The sequence below is a fragment of the Podarcis tiliguerta genome (genome assembly GCF_965153285.1).
Source record: "Podarcis tiliguerta genome assembly, chromosome: 2".
Lineage (NCBI taxonomy): Eukaryota > Metazoa > Chordata > Lepidosauria > Squamata > Lacertidae > Podarcis > Podarcis tiliguerta.
Window position 1 is genome coordinate 1,833,930 of NC_139535.1, and position 23,959 is coordinate 1,857,888.

Consider the following 23,959-nt stretch of genomic DNA (forward strand, 5'->3'; position numbering starts at 1 on the left):
GCATAAACTTAAGAAGTTATATGTTAAGAGCATTTTGGCATCGGATTTTCGGATTGCTTATGATTTATGCATTTTCTTTTTCTGTGATTTTTTACGTATTTGTCGAGGTCCTGACACAAAGAAGATTAAGAAAGTAAACGTTATATTTACAACTTTTATAACTACGCCACACTACCACAAATTTACACCCCCTGGTGGTTGAAGTGAGATGATACAACTTGTTTTTTTCCTGTTTTCTTGATACAAACCTATTGAACGACGTTGAAAATTGGATATAAAACTGGGCAATTCTTCTGCTTCCTCCCCTTCCCTCATTGAGGGATGGTAGACCAAATTTGATATTAAAGACTAACATTTGCTGCACTCCCTCCGTTTGCGGAACGGACTTGGATTTCAATCTCCTGGTCTTTCCACTTTATTTTCAACTTTGATTTTATTTACAACACCTCCGAACAGTACTGTAAGAATTGGAATCTCCATTGTTGTCTTCATTTAAGAACATTTAGGCCCCCTGGCCTTAAAAGAAGAAAAGACCGAACTTGAAATAAATACAATACCTGCTGGACTATATGGAAGAGGACCCTGAGTTTAAAGGCAAAACAACCCGAAAAGTGGATTAGCCTGATTGGTGGCAAGAAGACGACTGATTTTTGATGGTTTAAGCAAATTGACTTTTGGTGTATATTTAATTTTGACAAAGCAAAATTTAAAGAGTGAATTGATAAATATTGGGTTTATAGAAGTTTATGCTAATTGTGTTAATTGACAAATATTTAAACAAAGAATTGCGGTAATTGCACAATATTTAAAAATATTGGAGAGGCGTATGTTATGGTGAAAAGGTGTTAAATTTTGTTATAGGGGGTTGGTGGTTATAGAAAGAGTGTGTAAAATTGTAGGGTCAACTAGAACAGAATGTCTAACCCAGCAAAGAAAGGGTTGGAGGGGGGGACACCAACGGAAAGGAAAGGGTCCAAACAGGAAACAGAATTCAAAGCAGAGATTTTAAGGATGTTTGCAGAAATTAAACAGAGTGAAAAAAATTTGGAATCAAAATTAGAACAGGTGGATAATAAGATTGGAAAAATGGATAAAAAAATTGATGAAACAGTTAATGAACTGAAAGGGCAATTGAAAGAGGTTGTTAGGAGAACACAATCTTTAGAAGAAGAAATGAAGAAGACAAGTGTGATGGCCTGGGATTCCGATTCGGAGGATGAAACAGAGGAATCCCGGCCTGCACAGGAGTCCCCGCCTCCAGGGCCGGCTGAACTGGGGCCAGGCCTAGATGCTGAAGAGCCTGCACCTGTGGCAGTGCATCAGGAGCTGGCCCCAGGTGAAGCCCTTCTGGCCCCAGAGAGGCTTGACGACTCAGTGGTCACAGGTGAGCCTCCTCCAGGGCCCAGTAACCCTTCGGCCTCTCCTGATCTGCAGAGGTTTAGAGCAGAGAGGCGAAGGGAACTGGTTGCCCCCAGGAGGAGTGCTCGCCTTAAGGCCAGAGGAGGCGGGGCTCCTGGGGGCCGGGACCGCCCCCGGCCTTAGAAGAGGATAAAAGCCCAGTCAGCCCGGCCCCAGGTTGCGGGAGCAACGTCGTTGTTGGCTTCGGACCTTCCTGCGTTCGTGATCCCTGCTCGTGACTATCCGGTACTCCTGTTCCCTGCTCGGCCTCCTGTTCCCGACCATCCGGTGTTCCTGTTCCCTGCACAGCCTCCTGTTCCAGCGTTCCTGTTCACCGCCCGGCACTCTGCCTCGGACTTTGCCCCTCTTCGTGTGGACTTTGCTACACCCAAGGTACCTTACCCCCGGGACCAGCACAGTTTGCTCCCGCCACCTCCCGCACTCCCCCTTCGTCGGGGTGCGTTCGGGAAGAGCCAGAGGCCATGGCTGAACAGGCGGCTGCACTGGTGGCTTTGGCCCAGGAGAACCAGGCCTTGTCTCACACCGTGCAGCAGCTCAGTGACGCGGTTGAGGCACTTCAGCAACGCTTGGAAGCCCTACCGGCTTCTGGGGCCGACGCCCCGGCTCCGGGCAAGTACCCAGTGGCTTTGCCTGAGAAATTTGATGGAGCCCCGGCCAGCTTTCCCATGTTCCTGGCCCAGGCCAAACTGTATATTCAGGGGCGAGCCCGGAACTTTCCTGACGACCGTACCAAGGTGCACTTTTTGATTAGCTTGTTAAAGGACCAGGCGGCCAAGTGGGCGTTGCCGCTACTCAGGCAAGACTCCCCCTTGCTGGCAGACTATACGGGGTTTTGCAATCGTTTGGAGGCCGCGTTCGGCAACCCCCAGAAAGAGAGTCAAGCCAACCGGGCGATTCGGCATTTGAAACAGGGCAAGTCCACGGTGGCCACATATACCACGGAGTTCCGGCTGTTGGCACAGGACTTGACCTGGAATGACTCGGCACTGCGGGACCAGTATCTCGAAGGGCTTTCGGACGAGGTACTGGACCAGTTGGCCACAATGGAACGCCCCACCACGCTGGACACTCTCATTCAACGGAGTCTACAAATAGGCGACCGGTTGGAGGATCGTCGTCAGGCCCGGGGTCGCCGACACTTCCAGTTCACGGCACCAGCTTTTTCCGGCAGCCCCACGGTCACAACTGATTTAACGGAGGAGCCTATGCAGCTCGGGGCAGTGCGGCCACGCCTTTCCCCCGCAGAGAAGGCGCGGCGTCGGGATGGAAATCTCTGTCTTTACTGTGGCGGAAGTGGACACTTCGCTCGGTCCTGCCCTGAGAAACGCCAGCCGCAGGGAAACCGCCAACCCCAGTAGCTGATGGCCCTAGCTACCGGGGGTCCCAAACCGTACAGAATGGGCCCGCACCAATGGACTTGCAACATCTTATGGTTTCGGTACGTTTATACCCTCCAGGTGGGCCCTGGATCCTCACCCATGCTTTGGTAGATTCAGGGGCAACCCGCTCCTATATGGACGCTGCTTTTGCCGCCCATTATCAGGTGCCACTTCGGAACAAGCCAGTACCGGTCCAGGTGGAAGCGATTGACGGACGACTTCTGCGTTCAGGTGCCGTTACTCAGGAGACCCAGCCTCTGGTCCTGTGTCTCCAGCAGCACCGGGAGTTGCGAACTTTGGACATTGCCTCTATGCCCCGCTTCCCCCTGGTGCTCGGGATGGACTGGCTGGAGGCCCACAACGTTCAGATTGACTGGGTCAAACGGACCGTGCACTTCCCAGACCCATGTTCCCATGCTCAATCCGGAACGCTGGCGGCCGCGCCCTCAGAGGAGGCAGCACCCACGCTCCCAGCCGTGTACCAGGACTACCAGGACGTGTTCGAGGAACGGGGGGCAGACCAGCTGCCGCCGCATCGGCCTTTTGACTGCGGCATAGACCTCCAACCCGGAGCGCCTTTACCAGTGAGTCGCTTATATTCCCTAACAGAGCCAGAGCGCGAGGCTTTGCAGGACTTCTTGCGCAAGAACCTGGAGCGTGGGTTCATTAGGCCTTCCACCTCGCCCACCGCGGCGCCGGTGCTTTTTGTTAAGAAGAAATGTGGGGAACTCCGCCCTTGCCATGATTACCGAGCCCTGAACAAAATTACCGTCCCAGACCGGTACCCCTTGCCCCTTATCTCGGAGCTGCTGGAGCGGGTGCAAGGGGCACAGGTGTTCACCAAGCTGGACCTCCGGGGGGCCTACAACTTGATTCGGATCCGAGCCGGGGATGAGTGGAAGACAGCGTTTGGGACCCGGTACGGGCAGTTCGAATATTTGGTTATGCCTTTCGGTTTGTGCAACGCGCCTGCTGTGTTTCAACGCTACATCAACCACGTGTTTCAGGACCTGTTAGACAAGTACGTGGTGGTGTATTTGGATGACATACTGATTTACTCCCGTGACCCGGCTCGCCATGAGGGACATGTCCGGACCGTGCTGCAGCGCTTGCGTGAGCACCGTTTGTACGCAAAGCTCAGCAAGTGCGAGTTCCATCAGCGGACTGTGGACTTCCTTGGTCACCGGCTCTCTCCAGATGGGGTGCAAATGGACCCGGGGAAGGTGACAGCGGTTCAAGAATGGGCGGCACCCCGGAACCGCAAGGACCTACAGCGTTTCCTGGGGTTCGCCAATTACTACCGGACCTTCATCGCTGATTATGCTCATCGCACCACCCCGTTGACCCGGCTACTGCGCCCAAAGACGCCGTTTTCCTGGGACAAGGAGGCAGAGGAGGCGTTTCAGGGGTTGAAGGCCTGTTTCCAGAGGGCACCAATCTTACAACATCCTGACCCCTCTCGACCCTTTGTGGTGGAGACCGACGCTTCCAGTACGGCTCTCGGTGCCGTCTTGTCTCAACAGATTGGTCCTGAAGCGCCACTCTTACCCTGTGCCTTCTATTCCCGCCAGCTCCTACCAGCGGAGCGTAACTATACTGTGTGGGAGCGGGAACTACTGGCCATCAAGGTAGCCTTTGAGGTCTGGCGCCACCATCTTGAGGGGGCACGACATCCGGTGGAGGTGAGAACCGACCACCGGAACCTGGAGTACCTCCAGACCACCCGCAAGCTGAACCAAAGACAGATCCGGTGGGCGTTGTTCTTTTCCCGGTTCCAGTTCCGGATCCGCTACATCCCTAGCTCTCAGAATCAGAAGGCGGATGCCCTGTCCCGGAAACCTGACGACAACGCAGACACGGTACAGCAAGCAGAACCCACCACGATCCTACCTCCGGCTGCATTCCTGGCCACCCAGGAGGCGCAGCCACTGCAGGTTCGGGTGCGGGAACAGCAGCGGGTCGACGCTTGGGCCCAGGAACGACTCCGGGAGCTGGCTGAAGGGTCCAGCCCACAGTATCCGGGGCTGGTCCTGCATCAGGGCCTTCTGCTGCACCACGGTCGTTTGTACATCCCGCCAGGGCCACTACGGCTGGAGGTTCTCCGGATGGCCCATGATGCCCCAGCAGCGGGGCACTTTGGACGGTATCGGACCACCCATCTGGTCAGTCGAGAGTTTTGGTGGCCCCGCCTGAAGGCTGACGTGGCTCGCTACGTTGCTGGTTGTGATGTCTGCCGGCGCGCCAAGGGACCTACCGGGCGACCCCCCGGCCTACTTCAGCCATTGCCAGTTCCACCGCACCCTTGGCACACGGTTTCGTTGGACTTTGTAGTGGACTTACCCTCGTCTCGTGGCTGTACCTGCCTTCTGGTTTTCTCCGACCATTTCACCAAGATGGTGCACTGCGCTCCCTGTCCATCTGTACCCACAGCCAAGGAAACTGCTCAGCTGTACCTTCAGCATGTCTTCCGCCTGCATGGCCTACCTGAGCGCGTGGTGTCCGACCGGGGCGTTCAGTTCACATCCCGGTTCTGGCAAGCACTACACCGGACCCTCGGGACGGAGGTCTGCCTCTCGTCAGCCTACCACCCACAGACCGATGGCCAGACGGAACGGGCGAACGCGGTGCTGGAGCAGTACCTCCGGTGTTACTGCAGCTACCAGCAGGATGACTGGGTCGACCACCTGGCATTGGCGGAGTTCGCCTACAATAACGCGGTGAATGCGTCCACCCAGCAGACCCCGTTCCAGGCCAGTTATGGTTATCATCCACGGCTGTTTCCAGAGGTGCTGCCGACATCCGCAGTCCCGGCGGTGACGGAGTGGCTTCAAGAGCTCCAGTCCCAGCAACAGCTTTTGGTGGAGCAACTGCACCAGGCCAAGGAAGCGTACAAGGCCCAGGCCGACCGCCACCGCCAGGTGGGGCCGGAACTTCGCGTCGGTGACCTGGTTTGGCTCTCCACTCGCCACCTCCACCCCTCTCGACCTTCGCGGAAGTTGGACGCCCGCTTCACCGGCCCGTTCCCTATCGTAGACCAAGTCTCTCCTGTGGCATTTCGTCTCCGGTTACCCGCAACCCTGAAGGTTCACCCGGTCTTCCACAGGTCCCTTTTGAGTCCGGTGGCCCCACCCGACGAGTTCCACCCGAACCGTCCCCGACCGCAGCCGGTGTTGGTTCGGGGAGAGCCTGAGTACGAGGTGGAACGCATCCTGGACTCCCGATACCGCAGGGGGAAGCTGCAGTATCTCATTGACTGGAAGGGGTACGGACCGGAGGACCGTTCCTGGGAACCAGCGGCCAACGTCCACGCACCTGCCTGCCTCCGAGAGTTCCATGCGACGTACCCCGGCAAGCCGGGTCCGGACCCTCGGTTGAGGGGGGGGCCTGGGAGGGGGGATGGTGTGATGGCCTGGGATTCCGATTCGGAGGATGAAACAGAGGAATCCCGGCCTGCACAGGAGTCCCCGCCTCCAGGGCCGGCTGAACTGGGGCCAGGCCTAGATGCTGAAGAGCCTGCACCTGTGGCAGTGCATCAGGAGCTGGCCCCAGGTGAAGCCCTTCTGGCCCCAGAGAGGCTTGACGACTCAGTGGCCACAGGTGAGCCTCCTCCAGGGCCCAGTAACCCTTCGGCCTCTCCTGATCTGCAGAGGTTTAGAGCAGAGAGGCGAAGGGAACTGGTTGCCCCCAGGAGGAGTGCTCGCCTTAAGGCCAGAGGAGGCGGGGCTCCTGGGGGCCGGGACCGCCCCCGGCCTTAGAAGAGGATAAAAGCCCAGTCAGCCCGGCCCCAGGTTGCGGGAGCAACGTCGTTGTTGGCTTCGGACCTTCCTGCGTTCGTGATCCCTGCTCGTGACTATCCGGTACTCCTGTTCCCTGCTCGGCCTCCTGTTCCCGACCATCCGGTGTTCCTGTTCCCTGCACAGCCTCCTGTTCCAGCGTTCCTGTTCACCGCCCGGCACTCTGCCTCGGACTTTGCCCCTCTTCGTGTGGACTTTGCTACACCCAAGGTACCTTACCCCCGGGACCAGCACAACAAGATTGGAGATGAAAGAAGTTAAACGGGAGGAGGAAAAGATGAAAGTTGAGATGATAGAATTAAGTAAAGTGCAAGAAGAAATGAAGGATGTAATAGCCATGAATGAACTGAGACAGAGGGAGATGAATTTAAGACTCAGAGCGGTGCCGGAGACACAAGGAGAAAATATTAAGGACAAATTGATATCAGAGTTAGCACAATGGTTGGAGTTACCAACAGAAGAGATGGCGAAAACGGTCCAAAGTGCATTTAGAATGAGAGTAAAAACAACCAAAGCAAAGAGATTTACAGGAGATTGTTTGATTACATTTAAAGACAGAGAAATGAGAAATATGATTCTACAAAAGAATAGAGAAAAGAGACTGAGCATAGACGGGAACTACATAATCATCTTCAAAGATATACCGATTAGATTACTTAAACGAAGAGATCCTTATAAACCATTGGTACAAACATTGAAGAAGAACAAGATTGAATTTAGATGGGAGTTCCCAGAAGGAATTGCATTTGCGTACAGAGGCAAGAGACATAGATTGACAAGTTTGGAGGAGACAGGAAAATTTCTGAGAAAATATAAGGAACTAAGATCAGAGAAGGAAGAAACCAAAGAAGCAGATGGAGGAGCATCAGGAGGGTCAGAATCAGAAGAAGAGGAAGAGAAAGGGAAGAAAACGGATGAGGAGGAAGAAGAAGCTAAATTATAAAATTATTAAACAAAAATTTATTTAAAATTAGACCGTCATGGCGCTAAAAATTTGGAATTGGAACATTATTGGAATGAATGACAAAAAAAAAAGAGGATCAGAATTGAACAATTTTTAAAAAAGAAAAATTTAGACATCATTTGTTTACAAGAAACACATGTGGCAAGAAGACAGAAAAAGATATTGATTGGGAAACGAATTTATATCTTCAGACAAGCAGAAAAAAAGAGGAGTGGTCATCTATATAAAAAACAAAATTGAAGCCCAACAAATTTTCAAAGATGAAGAAGGAAGGATAATTGCGGTTCGGATCAAATGGCAAGGAGAAAATTTGATTATAGTCGGGATCTACGCACCTAATGGAAATAAGACTGAGTTCTACAAAACCTTGGAAGAAAAATTATTTGAGTATATGGACCAGAAAATAATAATAATGGGAGACATGAATGGAGTGATTTCATTAGAAATGGATAGACTTAGAGAGGGAGCAAATAAAGAAGGGAAATTACCCAAATCTTTTTTCTCAATGATAAAGAATTGTAACCTGATAGGGAACCGAACCAGTCAATGTCAAGGATAGATCAAATTTGGATTTCGAGTGAACTGACTCCAAGAACCCAACAAGTAGAAATCCAACCGAAGGTGATTTCAGATCATAGTCCAGTAAAATTTGAACTAAAAGGTTTTGAGGAAAGAACCTTCAGATGGAGGATGAATGACTATCTTTTAGATGATCAGGAAATTGTAGAAAAAGCACAGAAGAAGTTAATGGAATATTTTGTGGACAATTGTAATAAAGGCACAAAGACAAATGTGGTTTGGGATGCAAGCAAAGCAGTGATGAGAGGATTTTTTATTCAGCAGAATTCAATCAAAAACAAAAACAGGGAAAAAGGCGAAAAAGAAATATTGAAGCAAATAATGGACAATGAACAAAAATTAATTAAGCATCCGAACAATCATAGAATCATAGAGTTGGAAGAGACCACAAGGGCCATCGAGTCCAACCCCCTGCCAAGCAGGAAACACCATCAGAGCACTCCTGACATATGGTTGTCGAGCCTCTGCTTAAAGACCTCCAAAGAATGAGACTCCACCACACTCCTTGGCAGCAAATTCCACTGTCGAACAGCTCTTACTGTCAGGAAGTTCTTCCTAATGTTTAGGTGGAATCTTCTTTCTTGTAGTTTGGATCCATTGCTCCGTGTCCGCTTCTCTGGAGCAGCAGAAAACAACCTTTCTCCCTCCTCTATGTGACATCCTTTTATATATTTGAACATGGCTATCATATCACCCTTAACCTCCTCTTCTGGCTAAACATGCCCAGCTCCCTCAGCCGTTCCTCATAAGGCATCGTTTCCAGGCCTTTGACCATTTTGGTTGCCCTCCTCTGGACACGTTCCAGTTTCTCAGTGTCCTTCTTGAACTGTGGTGCCCAGAACTGGACACAGTACTCCACGTGAGGTCTGACCAGAGCAGAATGCAGTGGCACTATTACTTCCCTTGATCTAGATGCTATACTCCTATTGATGCAGCCCAGAATTGCATTGGCTTTTTTAGCTGCCACGTCACACTGTATCCTTTTCACATGTACTGCTCTCAAGCCAGGTGTCACCCATCTTGTATTTGTGCCTCACATTTTTTTTGCCCAAGTGCAATACTTTACATTTCTCCCTGTTAAAGTTCATCTTGTTTGTTTTGGCCCAGTTCTCTAATCTGTCAAGGTCGTTTTGAAGTGTGATCCTGTCCTCTGGGGTGTTAGCCACCCCTCCCAGTTTGGTGTCATCTGCAAATTTGATCAGGATGCCCTTGAGTCCATCATCCAAGTCGTTGATAAAGATGTTAATCGAAAGGCAAAAGAAAATATTAAAGTATTACAAACTCAATTTGCAATGATAATAAACAGAGAAGTGGACAATTTTGAATTTGCAAATAAATCCGGAAAATGGCTTGCATGGCAAATCAAAAAAGGAAAGAACAGAACACAATAAACAAAATTATGGTGGAAGGAGAAGAGATAGTCAACCCGAAGGAAATCAGAAAAGGATTCTTGGACTATTACAGAAGATTATACAAAAATAAAGAAAGGAATAATTTGAGGAAAATAGAGAGATATTTGTAAGAGAAAAAGGTGCACAAGATCCCGACTGACAAAAAAAAGCAGTTAAATACCCCGATAGAAATCGAGGAGATAAAAGAAGTGATAAAAGACTTAAAGAGGGGAAAGGCTCCAGGGCCAGATGGATTCACCGCAAGTTATTATAAAGAAATGAAATTTGTTGTGATGACACCATTGAAGGAAGTTATGAATAACATCTTAAAAGAAAGAGACATCCCAGAAACATGGAAAGAAGCATATATTACGTTTATACCAAAACAGGATTCGGACTTAACTCAGGTTAAAAATTACAGGCCAATTTCATTGTTGAATACAGATTACAAAATATTCGCAGGGATACTTGTGAAGACACTGAAAAGCATACTACAAGGAATTATCCATAAGGATCAGGCGGGTTTCCTTCCAGGCAGGCAGATGAAGGACAATATAAGAAATATAATCAATATTATGGAATATCTGTCTGCCAGGATTGAGAAACAAGCCACAATGATGTTTGTGGATGCAGAAAAGGCATTTGATAATATAGCATGGGACTTTATGTTGAAAAATCTAGAACACATGGAAGTTGGTAAAGAATTCTTCAATTGAATAAAGGCAATTTACACAGAACCAAAAGCCAAACTCATAATAAATAATATTATTACAGAAGAGTTAAAGATCTCCAAAGGAACAAGACAGGGTTGTCCACTTTCGCCACTATTATTTATAACGGTGTTAGAAGTCCTTTTAAATTCGATAAGACAAAACGAAAAAATAAAAGGAGTGACGATAGGTCAAAATGAATATAAAATTAAAGCATTTGCAGATGACCTGGTGGTAACGATTGAAGAACCAACAAATACTGCTAAAGAAGTATTAGAGGAAATGGATAAGTTTGGAGAAGTGGCAGGTTTTAAGTTAAATAAGAAAAAAACGAAAATGATTGTGAAGAACATGGATCAAAGTGCAATTGAAATAATGCAACAGCAAACTGAGATAGAGGTGGTCAAAAAGGTGAAATATTTAGGGATATGGCTAACCTCAAAAAATATAGACTTATTCAAGAACAACTATGAACCGGTATGGAATGGAATAAGAAAGGACCTGGAGGTGTGGGGAAGAATGAAACTATCGTTTTGGGGAAGAATATCTACAATTAAGATGAACGTGTTGCCAAGAATGTTATTCCTATTTCAGACTATCCCCATCATTAAGGGGATTAGAATTTTTAAAGAATGGCAAAGAGCGATTTCAAGGTATATTTGGCAGGGCAAAAAGCCGAGAATTCAATTTATATTATTAACAGATGTAAGAGAAAGAGGAGGCTTTGCCCTGCCTGATTTGAAATTATACTATGAGGCATCATGCCTTTGCTGGTTGAAAGAATGGATAAAATTAGATAATAAGGAATTATTGGATTTAGAGGGATATGATAACAGATTTGGATGGCACGCGTATTTATGGAGGGATAAGAAGAAAGTACACAAATGTTTTGAGAACCACATCTTCCAAGGCCCTTTAATTGAAGTTTGGGATAGGTACAAAAACCTACTAGAACCTAGAGTACCACATTGGTTATCCCCCCTAGAAGTTATGAGTGTAAAGAAAATTAATATGAGAGGTAACTGGATTACATATGGCCAATTGTTATTTAAAGAAGGAGGAAAATGGAAATTGAAACCATATGAACAGGTAAAAGAACATGTATACGATTGGTTGCATTATTTCCAAACAAATGAAATGTTCAGGAAAGACGTTAAAGAATGTGGTTATGCAGATAAGGACTCAATATTTCAGTCAGAAATAGTAAATAAGGATTTTAAAACTTTGTCCAAAATGTATAAGTTGTTGTTAGAATGGAATTTGAAAGACGAGGAAGTTAAGTCGGTAATGATACACTGGGCCAGAGACTTTGGTTATAATATTCAATTTGAAGACTGGGAAAGACTATGGAAGGAGAACCTAAAATTTACAGCATGTGTGACATTAAAAGAAAATGTTATGAAAATGTTTTACAGATGGTATATAACACCGGTAAAACTAGCGAAAATGTATAAGACATGTAATAAGTGTTGGAAATGTAAAGAGAAATAATGTTCATTTTATCACATGTGGTGGGAATGTAAGAAAGTGAAAGGCTTCTGGGAAATGATATACAATGAATTGAAAAAGATATTAAAATATACATTTATAAAGAAGCCACAGGTCTTTCTGTTAGGCATTTTAGGAAAAGAGATAAAGAGAAAGGATAGTAAGTTCTTTCAATATGCAGTGACAGCTGCAAGGGTTTTACTGGCTCAGAAATGGAACCAACAGGAAATACCGACAATGGAAGAATGGAGAAGGAAGCTGCTAGACTATGCTGAGTTGGATAAAATGACTGGGAAGATCAGATACTTAAGAGACCAAAAGTTCACAGAAGACTGGGGAAAATTTGTTGAATATCTGGAGAGTATAAGTGAAGGCCAAATAATGCTAGAGGGATTTAAAAAAGCACTGTGAAACGCGAGAGGTATTGTTTAAAGGGAATAGAGAAAAGAAAGGTTTAAATAATGACAATACAAATATAAGAAATGCGTAAACCAATAATGACTACGAAAGATTTACGGAAAAGCTGAAGGAAGTCCAGAAAAGAAAGACTTTGTGAAAATTTGGATGTGAAAATAATGTATGATTTGTTTTTGTTATAAATTAATAAAAATTTTTTTTTTAAAAAAAAGGCCATTATAATTTAAATATTTTCCACACTCCATTCCATTTAAACAGTTGCTTCTCTGTGAGATCTTTGATGTCTTCTAAGACTTCCATTCCCATTGAAGCACTTCCCACAATCCATACATTTAAATGTTTTCTCCCCTGTATGAGTTTGTTGATGTCTTCTAAGAGATCCATTCTCACTGAAGCACCTCCCACAATCCGTACACACATACGGTTTCTCCCCTGTGTGAGTTCTCCAATGTATAGTAATTTGTGAACATCGTCTGAAGCTCTTTCCACACTCCTTACATTTAAATGGTTTCTCCCCTGTGTGAGTTCGTTGATGAATTCTAAGATTTCCACTACAACTGAATCTCTTTCCACACTCCATACATCTAAATGGTTTCTCCCCTGAGTGAGTTCGTTGATGTATTCTAAGATTTCCACTACGACTGAAGCGCTTCCCACACCTCATACATTTAAATGGTAACTCACCAGTGTGAGTTCGTACATGGTTTGCAAGATCTCCCCCCTGACTGAAGCTCTTTCCACAAACCATACACTTATATGGTTTCTCACCCGTGTGAGTTCGTTGATGTTTAGTAAGTGTTCCATTGTGACTGAAGCTCTGTCCACACTCTAAACATTTAAAGGGTTTCTCCCCAGTGTGAATCCGTTGATGTATTCTAAGAGTTCCACTGTCACTGTAGCTCTTCCCGCACTCCATACACTTAAAAGGTTTCTCCCCTGTGTGAGTTCGGTGATGTGTAGTAAGGTGTGAAGACAGTCTGAAGTTCTTTCCACACTCCATACACCTAAATGGTTTCTCACCTGTATGAGTTCGTTGATGTACTGCAAGAGCTCCTCTCTGACTGAAACCCTTCCCACAAATACATTTAAATGGTTTCTCCCCAGTGTGACTTTGTTGGTGCACAGTGAGTCTCCCACTAGAAATGAAGCTCTTTCCACACTCCAAACATTTATATGGTTTCTCTCCTGTATGAGTTCGTTGATGTAGAGTAAGGCTTCCACTTGCACTGAAGCACTTTCCACAAACCATACAGTTATATGGTTTCTCACCCGTGTGAGTTTGTTGATGTCTAGAAAGGATTCCACTCTGACTGAAGCTCTGTCCACACTCTATACATTTAAATGGTTTCTCCCCAGTGTGAATCCGCTGATGTCTTCTAAGAGTTCCACTTGCACTAAAGCTCTTTCCGCACTCCATACAATTAAAGGGTTTCTCCCCGGTGTGAGTTCGTTGATGTACAGTAAGTTTTCCACCGTCACTGAAGCTCTTTCCGCACTCCATACATTTAAAAGGTTTCTCCCCTGTGTGAGTTCGTAGATGTATAGTAAGGTGTGAACACAGGCTGAAGCTCTTTCCACACTCCATACATCTAAATGGTTTGTTCCCTGTGTGAATTTGTTTATGTACAGTAAGGTTTCCATTTTTACTGAAGCTCTTTCCGCACTCCATGCATTTAAAACGTTTCTTTCCTGTATTAGTTTGTAGATGTGTGCTAAGGTGTTCACTCACACTTAAGCACTTTACAGATGGCCCCTCAAAATTCTGATTGCCTTCTTCATCACCTGGTTTAAAGTGGGGGATAAGAAAATATTGTTAGGTATTCGAGCAAGAGAACTTAACACGCAACAAGACCAATCAGCACTTTTCCTTCTTTTAACGCCTCCAGCATCCCTCCCTCTCCTACGTACCACATTTTTAGGAAAGGGGGGGACACCTGAAAATAGTCTCAAGAACCCTTAGTATCCTATATTCTTGTATCTAGTATTCAACTCCCATACCAAGAACCAACTTAGTTGGTCTCTAAGGTGCTACTGGACAATTTTTAAAAAATTTTTAATATATATTTCGTCTGCGTCAGACCAACATGGCTACCTACCTGAACCTTTAACTCCCACTGAACACCAAGACAAAACTTCTGTGCTGAGGTGAGGCATGTATGGCCCTCCAGATGTGGTTGGACTCTAAGTACCATCAGCCCAAGCAAAGATGGCCAATGACCAGTGATGATGGGAGTTGTAGTGCAGCCAAATCTGGAGGGACACCTTTCTCCATCTTCCCCCTCCTGTGAAAATGCTATACTGTTTTTTCTTTCCTCCTTGATCTGTAATATCTTGCTGATACATTCCAACCAGCTGTTCACATCACCTAAACCTGCACCAGGATGCTGGAAAAGATGGGCCCTCGTTCTGATCCAAAAGGGCTCTTGTTATATTTGTACACACTGAAAGGAGACATACAAAGGTACAGCCTCACAGAAAAGTGGAAGTATGTACCTCTGAATTGGTCCAGGACAACATCCCTGTATTTTTCTGTTCCAAGCGAGGAGATGAGCTCAGACTTGAGTATCAGAGTCTCTGCTATGTGGAATAAGGAAATCAGAAGAGCTGTTTATGTCATATGTGACTGTAAAAATATTCAAAAATATTAATCTTGTGAAACAAAGACAACAAAGTATCTGGTGGCCCATTAAAAGTTGATAAATGACACTGACCAGCAAACCTCATGCCACCAGTCAGTCTCCCTGTAGATTTTACATAGGTTTTAGGGGGAAATTCATACCACAATTTCAGCTTACGAAAAGTTACCTACTGACAAAAGTACAGAGTTGCTATAAACTACAATCTTCAACATCAACTTCGTTGGACTGGTCATGTTGTTCGGATGCCTGATTATCGTCAGCCAAAGCAATTACTCTATTCCCAACTTAAGAATGGAAAGGGAAATATCGATGGACAACAAAAGAGGTTTCAAAATGCTCTGAAGGCAAATCTAAATACATGAAGTAGAAGCACAGAAAATTGGGAAACACTGGCGTGCGAGTGCTCCAATTGGAGAAAAGCCTTTACCAAGGCGTAATGGACTTTGAAGAAACACAAGCTCAAGACGAAAAGGAGAAACAAGCTAAGAGGAAAGCACGTTTGGCAAACCCTCACTGTGATTAACTCCCGCCCAGAAACCCATGTCCCCACTGTGGAAGGATGTATGGATCCAGAATTGGACTCCACAGTCACTTATGGACACACCGTCAAGACTGTGTTCATGGAAGACAATCTTATTCGTCTACGAGGATTTGCCAAAGAAGAAGACACGGAATGAATAAATGGCTCAAATAGGAGATTTACTCTTTCAATGTTTAGCAGCCAAGAGGGATACAAATCTGCCCTTACCTAGAGAGGCCACCATCTCATAATTCTCCTCCATGACTTCCTTGTGCAGAGCTCTTTGGCCAGGATCCAGCAGAGCCCACTCCTCCTCCGTGAAAACCACAGCCACCTCCTCAAAGGTCAAGAGGGCCTGGAAGAAGAAGAGGAGGAGGAGAAGAAGAAGAAGAAGAGGAGAAGAAGAAGAAGAAGAAGAAGAAGAGGAGGAGGAGGAAGAAGAAAACAGAGCTTCTGTTAGATCCCCATCAACCCCACTCAACACAGAGGGAGGGTGGGTGGTCCCATCTGTGCCTCTTCCCTCCTCCCTGCTCCCGTTGCTCTTTCCCTACCTGAGGAAGCTGCCTGGCTCCTCTTTCCACTCCACCTCTGAGAAGAGGCCGTTCAGAGGGGGTCTCGGAGGCCATTGCGTTGCCAGTGGAAAGGATGGAGGAGGAGGAGGCGTAAACTGGGCCACTTCTGGGACGCTCTCAGCTGTTGCCACGATGCACTTCAATGCAGGGAGCAGCTCTTTAAGGAGAACAATGCAGAAATGATAATAATAATAATAATAATAATAATAATAATAATAATAATAATAATAAATTGATTGAATTTATATGCCACCCTAAACCCGGAGGTCTCAGGGCTGTTCAAAGAAAGGCAAATTTAATTAGGGTGGGAGACATTTACACAGATAGCATACCTTTTATAAATTACAAATACTGTGGTACCTCAGGTTACAGATGCTTCAGGTTACAGACTCCGCTAACCCAGAAATAGTAATTTGGGTTAAGAACTTTGCTTCAGGATGAGAACAGATATTGCACGGCGATGGCGCGGCAGCAGCGGGAGGCCCCATTAGCTAAATTTGTACCTCAGGTTAAGAAGTTTCAGGTTAAGAACGGACCTCCAGAACGAATTAAGTTCTTAACCCAAGGTACCACTGTACCAACATTAATAAACTAATGCTCATAAATTCTAATTACAAAGTCAGAGAACTGGAAGGATGTACTCCTTTCTACAGGCACTTTATAATAATAGAAGCTGCCTCAGTCTTTAGGGGACATTCAGCTTCGGTTTGGAAAGTTCTAGGATCAAATCCCAAACTCTTAATGAAGCTTCGCAGAAAGCTTGGCTTGATCAGTACCTCTGCAGACCTCGCTTTTCCTTTCCTCCAAACAGCCACCAAGGAAACCAGTTTCTGACCCTTTGATACATTTAGAATAAAGAAAATAAGGAAAACTCCTAAATTATGGGCAGAATTTGCACTCAGAGGAACACCAACACCTGGGGGGCACCAGGATGCAGAAGCGGAGCAGATGGAAATATTTAGAGCACTCTATGCGCTAACATGGATTGTAGTTTAGGGGACAGAGATAGGAAGTTCAGTGGCTCATGGCCCCCTAGTCCTTCCTCTTAGGAACCTGTGTCTGTGTGTGCCCCCCCCCTTTAATCTTCCCTACACTGGGAGGAAGGACAGGAGGAGAAATATTCAGGGGGTCCAAACTGGGCACAGGGCATCCCTCCTGAGCATGGGGATGGGAGACAGGGTCTCCCTGGTGGAAGCCCAGCACCCGAACTGCAGGGTGGGGAACCTCAGACCCAGGGGCTGAATTGGCCCTCAAGTCACCTCTCTCTCTTTCTCTCTCTGGCCCTCAGGAACTTCCCCAGCGCCACACCTTCTTTCCATCACTTCCCAGCTGCCTCCTGAGGTTTATTTGTGGGACTGGCAAAAATCCCTGGAAGGCAGGCAGCTCCTGGACAAAGCTCAGAGTCAGCCCCATAGCCCCACCAACTCTGTCCTCTGTCCCGCCCATCAATGGAAAGTGGCCCCTGGAAGGCTGCTCAGGAGCGAATATGGCCCTCAGACTGGATAATGGTCTCCACCCCTGTTCCAAACACGAAACAGGCTGTCATCCTGGCCCACCTTGCAGGGTTCTGGTGTGAGCATTGCCCAGGTGGTGGGTTTTAGATCACCTACAGTATTATAAAGGCCCTGTGGCAACCCGGATGGGGACGAGGCCAGGCAGGAGCGAGGCTGGCAGCACCGGCAGAGAAAGTCCCTCAGCACCTCTGCGCTGGGCCAATCCTGCAAGGCAGGCCAGATCTCCCACCCTGGGGGCTTTGATTCTCGTTTCCCACAAAGTCCCAAGAGGATATCTGGAGAAGCCTCTTTTTGGAAAGAAGGAGCATCAAAATCTGCGAGGGGTGATCAGTTTCATTCCCCAAGACTAGCTGGGGGTCCGCCCCCTTCCCAAGAAGTAAATTCTGGTTTCTTTTTGCTTCCTTCTCACATCAGCTTCTTTCTTGCTCAGGAAGCTCCGGAGGCCGATTTCCCCTGACACTGTCCCCTTCTCACCCCCCCCCGCCCCGAAATCTCCAGCTGCTTCCACTGCACCAAAGCAGACTTCCTCTCCCCTGCTTGCCCTCCCGATCTCCGCCCCACTGAGGCAGGGGCTTCAGCAGCAGATATTGGAGGGGGGCAGATCAGAGTCCTGGAGGAGCTCAGCCCCCCCCCCCTCGACTCCCTGACGCAGGAGACAGAGCCTGGGGGGGAGCGAGGGGGGGGCAGCAGTGAGAAGGGAGATGGAGGGTGTTAAGCAGAGAGGAGCATCACTACGCGGAATGGGGCTGCCCCCCCCCCTTTGAACGGAGAAGGACGGACTGCTGCGTCAACATGCACAGGGTGGGGCTGCAAATCCCTTTGTAATTAAGTTGCACTGTGGGGGGGGGGCCTTTTGTGGATCCTCTCAAGTGCCTTCGCTGCGCTTCGAAAAGGGTCTTGCAATGCAAACCCTGTTGGGGGAGGAGAACCACACTTTGCAACAAGATGGCATGCATCCATGATTCCCATAGGAAAGAGCGAGGCCCCTCCCTGCTTTCTTTGCACCCCCCCCCCCCCGCAATCCTCCCGCCTCCTTTCCCAGTCGCCCTCTTTGTAGATTCAGGGAGAGGCAAAGCAAATCCTTCTTCCACCCCCCCCTCCCCAAATAACCCCCCAAAATGCGGCACCTCTTTCTCCTCTTCTCCAAGTCCGCTTCTCTCCCGGGAATGAAGATGGAGATTCCTCCCATAGCCTCTCCCCCCCCCCCCGCAAAAAAGGAAAACAAATTTCCTGCCTCTCTAGGAAGCGGAGCTCCTTGACCCAGAGGGAGGGGGAGGGGCAGGAGATCCGCCTCCCGCTTCATGAAAACAGAAATGCCCTTCCCAGCCTGCAAGCTCTATATTCCCGCTTATTTAGTGAGAAATTCATGGGTTCAATTCCAGGCAGCGGCAGCAAAAGATCACTCACACTCACACACACCGCATTTCTAAAAAGCCTCCCCCTGGGAAAGGGTTTAGAGCAGTAAGTTAAGACAACCCTAAAGGCTGGTCCAGTGTCACTACAATGTGTACCTTTTGTAAAAAAAGAGGGAGCTGATGGAGAAAGTCAGGCTTTGTTATAGTGTGTGGGGCACAACTCAGTGGTAGAGCATTTGCTTTGAATGCAGAAGGTCACAGATTGGTTCCAATCTGAAAGGGAGGTAGAGCTGGGTATCATCCGCATACTGATGAACACCCAGCCCAAACCCCTTGGTGATCTCTCCCAGCGGCTTCATGTAGATGTTAAAAAGCATGGGGGAGAGGACGCAACCTTGAGGCTCCCCCAACAGCACTTTCGGGACACGGCCCAGGAGTGTTACCGGAAAAATCCAAGGGCTCCCTTGGACAAAAAGTAAAGACACCAACCAGAGTAAATTGGAGCAAATCAGCAGCCTGTAGGCTTGGCCTTTATTGTACTGTTGCAGCAGGGTGTTCCCCTCACTCGCAGGAGAGAGGAAAGACCCAGAACAATGGTGAGCAAGACCTTATAAAGACTTTTGAAATTCCCCTCCTCTAGGTCAAGCCCACCCCCAGAAACATGATGCATACATTACAGAAAGGAGGGGTTGAGGGAGGAGTTGTGGTGGTAACCTGAGTGTCCTGTCACCTGGCTGGTTCCTCCTTTCTCCCCTCCCCATGAGTACTTTCCAGGTGACAAAGGGGAGCTTGCAGTTTCCTGCCCCCTGAGGGGAAATCCAATCACTGTTCTTTTGTTATAGTCTGTGTTGAATCCACTCCTGTATGCAGTCTGTTGTGTTGTGGATGGCCTTCTGTCTGAGACCATCAGGGTTGGCATAGCAACTGGGCAGTGTCCTGTCACCTGGCTGGTTCCCCTCTTTCCCCCCCTCATGAGTCATTTTCTGAAGGCAAAAGGTAGTCGGCAGTTTCCTGCCCCCTGAGGGGAAATCCAATCACTGTTCTTTTGTTATAGTCCGTGTTGAATCCACTGGTGTATGCAGGGTTGATGGTCTTCTGTCTGAGACCACCAGGGTTGGCATAGCAACGGGGCAGGGCTCCTGTGGATGTGCTGCTATGCTCAAGGGATTATGGTGGCCTGTATCAAACCTTCCCCCTTTTGTAGTCCTTCCTTCATGGAGTAAAATAAAAGTGGAACAGTGCAAATCTGATGTATGGTTGATTTTCTATGAATTTATAACAGAAGTGTAGCGTATGTAGTGTGTGAGTGTGTGTGAAGTCTGTACAAACTGAATGATGGGGGGGGGGGGTTCCTGCTACAGGAGGAAGGAGCAGCCTTGCACCCAGATTTTACCGTAACAAAGCGGAGCTCATTGACCCAGAGGGCCAATCCTGGGGGTCCAAGCTTGGCACAGGGCATCCGTCCTGAGCATGGGGATGAGAGACAGGGTCTCCCTGGTGGAAGCCCAGCACCCGAACTGCAGGGTGGGACTTCCCCGCAGGGCTCCCCACGCTGCGGATAGCAGCCTGCCGCCCGGCGCAAGGAACGCCCTGAATCAGAGCGCGCCGGGCAAACATCGGCCAGCCCCACAAGCTCGGGGGACAGTAGGGAGGTGCAGCGCCGCCATCCCGCTGTTCCTCGACCTGGTTCGGTTTCCCCGACCTGGTTTTGGGGGGGAAATAAAGGAAAAAATTTTTTCCTTTATTTCCCCCCCCAAAAAAAAACTAGGTGCGTCCTATGGGACGAAAAATACGGTATCATAGTACTTTTTCCAGTGTTGCATCGCCAGCAGACATTGCTACAATTTTTATTCATTTTTGCTATTCTTTCAGGTGTTAAATACCATCAATGTTGAATTTTGAGGTAATTTTCTTTCAATATATAACACATAGTGAATTTCATATCTTCTTTCCACAATTTTTCCCACTGTAGAACACCCACAGTATTATAAAGGCCCTCCTGGCAACCCGGATGGGGACGAGGCCAGGCAGGAGGGAGGCTGGCAGCACCGGCAGAGAAAGTCCCTCAGCACCTCTGCGCTGGGCCAATCCTGCAAGACAGGCCAGATCTCCCACCCCTGGGGGCTTTGATTCTCCTTTCCAACAAAGTCCCAAGAGGATATCTGGAGAAACCTCTTCTTGGAAACAAGGGCATCAAAAACTCATCCCTCCCCTTCTCTTTCCTCCAAGTCCAGCTGGAGAGGGGGCATTTCTTTAATTCCTCCAATCTTTCCATTGGAGCTTTTTTAAAGGGCTCCTGAGACCTTGATCACTTTCAAATCCTGCCATCCATGGGCCCATTTCCCTTGCCAAGCAGGAGGGAAACTGACGAGGTGCTTTTTCATGCTTCAGGAAATGGAAAATGCCTCTTCCCTCCAGTTTTGGGGCACAAAAGCAGCACAGCAACCCCCCCCCCCAAACATGGGAAACCAACAGGGCTCTTTCATTTGTGCCAAAGCAACCTCAGCCGGCCAGACTAGGATTTCTGAAAGGGGAGCTGGGGGGGGGGGGCTCCCCCTTCCTTCTCCCATCAGCCTCTTTCTTACTCAGGAAGCTCCGGAGGCCGATTTTCCCTTGACACTGTCCACCTCTCACCCCCCACCCAATTCGAAATCTCCCCCCTCTCTCCCACTCCAGAGGCGACTCTGTTCTCCAGCTGCTTCCCCTGCACCGAAGCAGACTCCCTCCCACCCCCCAATATCTCCCCCCCCTCCTATACAGGGATGCCAGCTTGAATAAAATAGTAGGGGCAGCTCTTCCAAATATCTTATGGGGAGGGGAGAAGACCCGTCGGCCCCCTATGAGTTGGCTCCTATCCTTTCATGATCCCGACTCAGCCAGGGGGCGGCAGTTCAGGGTTCTGGGGTTCATCGTGTAATGCAAACCTTGTTTGAGGAAGAGGACCCCCCCCCCTTTGCAGCCGATTGCAGATCGCCTCTCCTGATTCCCAGAGGGAAAGGGGGGAACCCTTCCTTGCTCCCCCCCCTCACCTTTCCCCCTCCCCTGTTTGTAGATTCAGGGGCAGGAAAAGCAAATTCTGCTCCCTGCATCCCAAATCACCCCCATCCGAAAAGTTGCACCTTTTCCCTCCTCCTTTGCAGGCCTCCTTCTCTTCCGGGGGTGTGCATGGAGACCCCACCCCCTCCAACATTGCCTCTACCCCCCCCCTGCTCCGTCACTTCCTGCCTCTCTAGGAGTTCATTGACCGAGAAAGGTAGCTATTTAAATATTTACCTTGTGAACAGACCATGTTTTATTTGTAGCTTTTATTTAGAAATCCACTGCAAAGCACGAGCACTTATTTGCTTTCTTTTCTTCGCTTCTCACTTCCCTATGTGGCCCCCGAGTCTCATGCCCTGGCCCCCCATAGGAATATCATGTTCCCCTGTAACCCCCTTGGAATATCCATATGCCCCCCCCCCTCTTTAGAAACGCTGATCTACTCCATTGAATTGGGTGGGCCTGACTTCTGAGTAAAAATCCTGTTCAATCCTAAAGGTTGCCATGGAGCCACACATATGAAATTTTCCCTGGCTCTTCCATAGTTTCTGTTGTGTGAATGGTGCTGCGGACCCCCTGGGGGGGGGGGAAGGTTCCCTGGAGTGGGCAAACTACCTATTGGGAAAAGCTGCTTTAGCGCTCTGACTTGAGGAGCCGGACAGAACCTTTCCCCACATTGTACACCCCCGTATGGTTTCTCCCCATGGGTGTCATTTTGGGGAAAATTAGCAATGAGCTTACTGTGAAGCATTTTGCACACACTTGTCACATGCCTGCTCGATTCAAGATGCTCCCACAGTCCCCTGTGCCACCTTCCCATGTCCTGCAAAACATGCAGAGAGGAGCTGCGTCTTTCCTTGTTGTCCCACTAAAGGTAAAGGGATCCCTGACCATTAGGTCCAGTCGTGGCCGACTCTGGGGTTGCCGCGCTCATCTCGCTTTATTGGCCGAGGGAGCCGGCGTTTGTCTGCAGACGGTTTTTCCAGGTCATGTGGCCAGCATGACTAAGCCGCTTCTGGTATGCGCCAGCCGAAGGGTCCCAGGAAAGGCCCTTTTTGGGGGGGTGATGTCCCTTTGTCCTTTTCTTCCCCCTCCTCGCTCTCACCACCACCTTCCCACATGCAGCCTCTGTGGCCCCCGAGTCTCGTGCTGTGCCCCCCCTTTACACAATGTTTTCTTGTGCAATCCTAAAGACTTGACTCAGAAGTAATTCCCACTGAGTTCTCTAGGATAGGTTTTCCCAATTGGCCAAGTTCTTAAGAACCTGTGAAGCATTTTGCACACTCCTGTCACACACCTGGTCTTTCCTGGTTCTCCCACTAAGGTAAAGGTAAAGGGACCCCTGACCATTAGGTCCAGTCGTGGCCGACTCTAGGGTTGCGGTGCTCATCTCGCTTTATTGGCCGAGGGAGCTGGCGTACAGCTTCCGGGTCATGTGGCCAGCATGACTAAGCCGCTTCTGGCGAACCAGAGCAGCGCACGGAAACGCCGTTTAGCTTCCCGCCAGAGCAGTACCTATTTATCTACTTGCACTTTGACGTGCTTTCAAACTGCTAAGTCAGCAGGAGCAGGGACCAAGCAATGAGAGCTCACCCTGTCGTCGGGATTCGAACTGCCGTCCTTATGATCGGCAAGCCCTTATGATCGGTTTAACCCACAGCGCCACCCACATCCCACTAAACACCACTAACGCCAACCGCGTCCCACTAAACACCCCCTTTATTCCTGCTGCCACCAGAGATAATGTATTAGCTGAACACTTCGCCCTCCATGTAGCCAAGAATGACACGGTGTTGTTATTTACTTTACTTAAATTTCATTTCTATTCATTACTATATAGATATAAGTGATGTTACTATCCTAATGCATACATGGCTACGAATATCCCACTACATTTAGTATGAATTCATTACAAATATCAATATATATGTCCAAACAGAGTCTGCGTCTATAGGGAATCCGTTCATGTGTTGCATTGTCTTTCGTGTTGTCATGTTTTTATTCTTCCAGTTAGTTCATCAGTATCAGCCTCTTGGCAACCATTAGGGTGCAAAGAATCCATTTTTCTTGTCCTGTTGTCAACTTCCGTTTTCATTTCTTGGGGATTGTTCAGCTGTGATTCTGAAATCATAGGCATTGACACTGCTGTTCTCAGAAAAGGATTGGACTGCATGCTGGT

At 48.1% G+C, this 23,959-nt stretch overlaps 2 protein-coding genes and 1 long non-coding RNA gene across 4 annotated transcripts in view; all 3 read right to left on the reverse strand.

Moving 5' to 3' along the window:
• LOC310670357 (uncharacterized protein) overlaps nucleotides 1-16,753 on the reverse strand; it is a 31,619-nt gene extending 14,866 nt beyond the window's left edge. The window contains exon 1 of the mRNA XM_083425578.1: nucleotides 16,649-16,753. The gene's annotated coding sequence lies outside the window, so the exon portion shown is untranslated. The remainder of the gene's footprint in view (nucleotides 1-16,648) is intronic.
• Nucleotides 12,349-18,602, reverse strand: LOC310670358 (uncharacterized protein; the record flags this gene model as incomplete). Of its 2 annotated transcripts, none has more annotated exons than XM_083425583.1 (5): nucleotides 18,514-18,602; nucleotides 15,852-16,029; nucleotides 15,529-15,655; nucleotides 14,635-14,718; nucleotides 12,349-13,923 (listed from the first exon to the last, which is right to left on the reverse strand). In XM_083425583.1, the coding sequence occupies exons 2-5, from the start codon at nucleotides 15,924-15,926 to the stop codon at nucleotides 12,392-12,394; spliced, it is 1,818 nt and encodes a 605-aa protein (XP_083281709.1). In that variant the 5' UTR covers nucleotides 15,927-16,029; nucleotides 18,514-18,602. The 2 variants fall into 2 exon arrangements, with proteins under 2 accessions (XP_083281709.1, XP_083281710.1); XM_083425584.1 differs by having other exon boundaries at nucleotides 12,392-13,923; nucleotides 14,635-14,715.
• A 637-nt stretch (nucleotides 18,603-19,239) lies between these two features.
• The window catches only part of LOC310671180, a 108,575-nt gene continuing 103,855 nt past the window's right edge, over nucleotides 19,240-23,959 (reverse strand). The window contains exon 2 of the long non-coding RNA XR_014507868.1: nucleotides 19,240-19,494. This is a non-coding gene — a long non-coding RNA (uncharacterized lncRNA). The remainder of the gene's footprint in view (nucleotides 19,495-23,959) is intronic.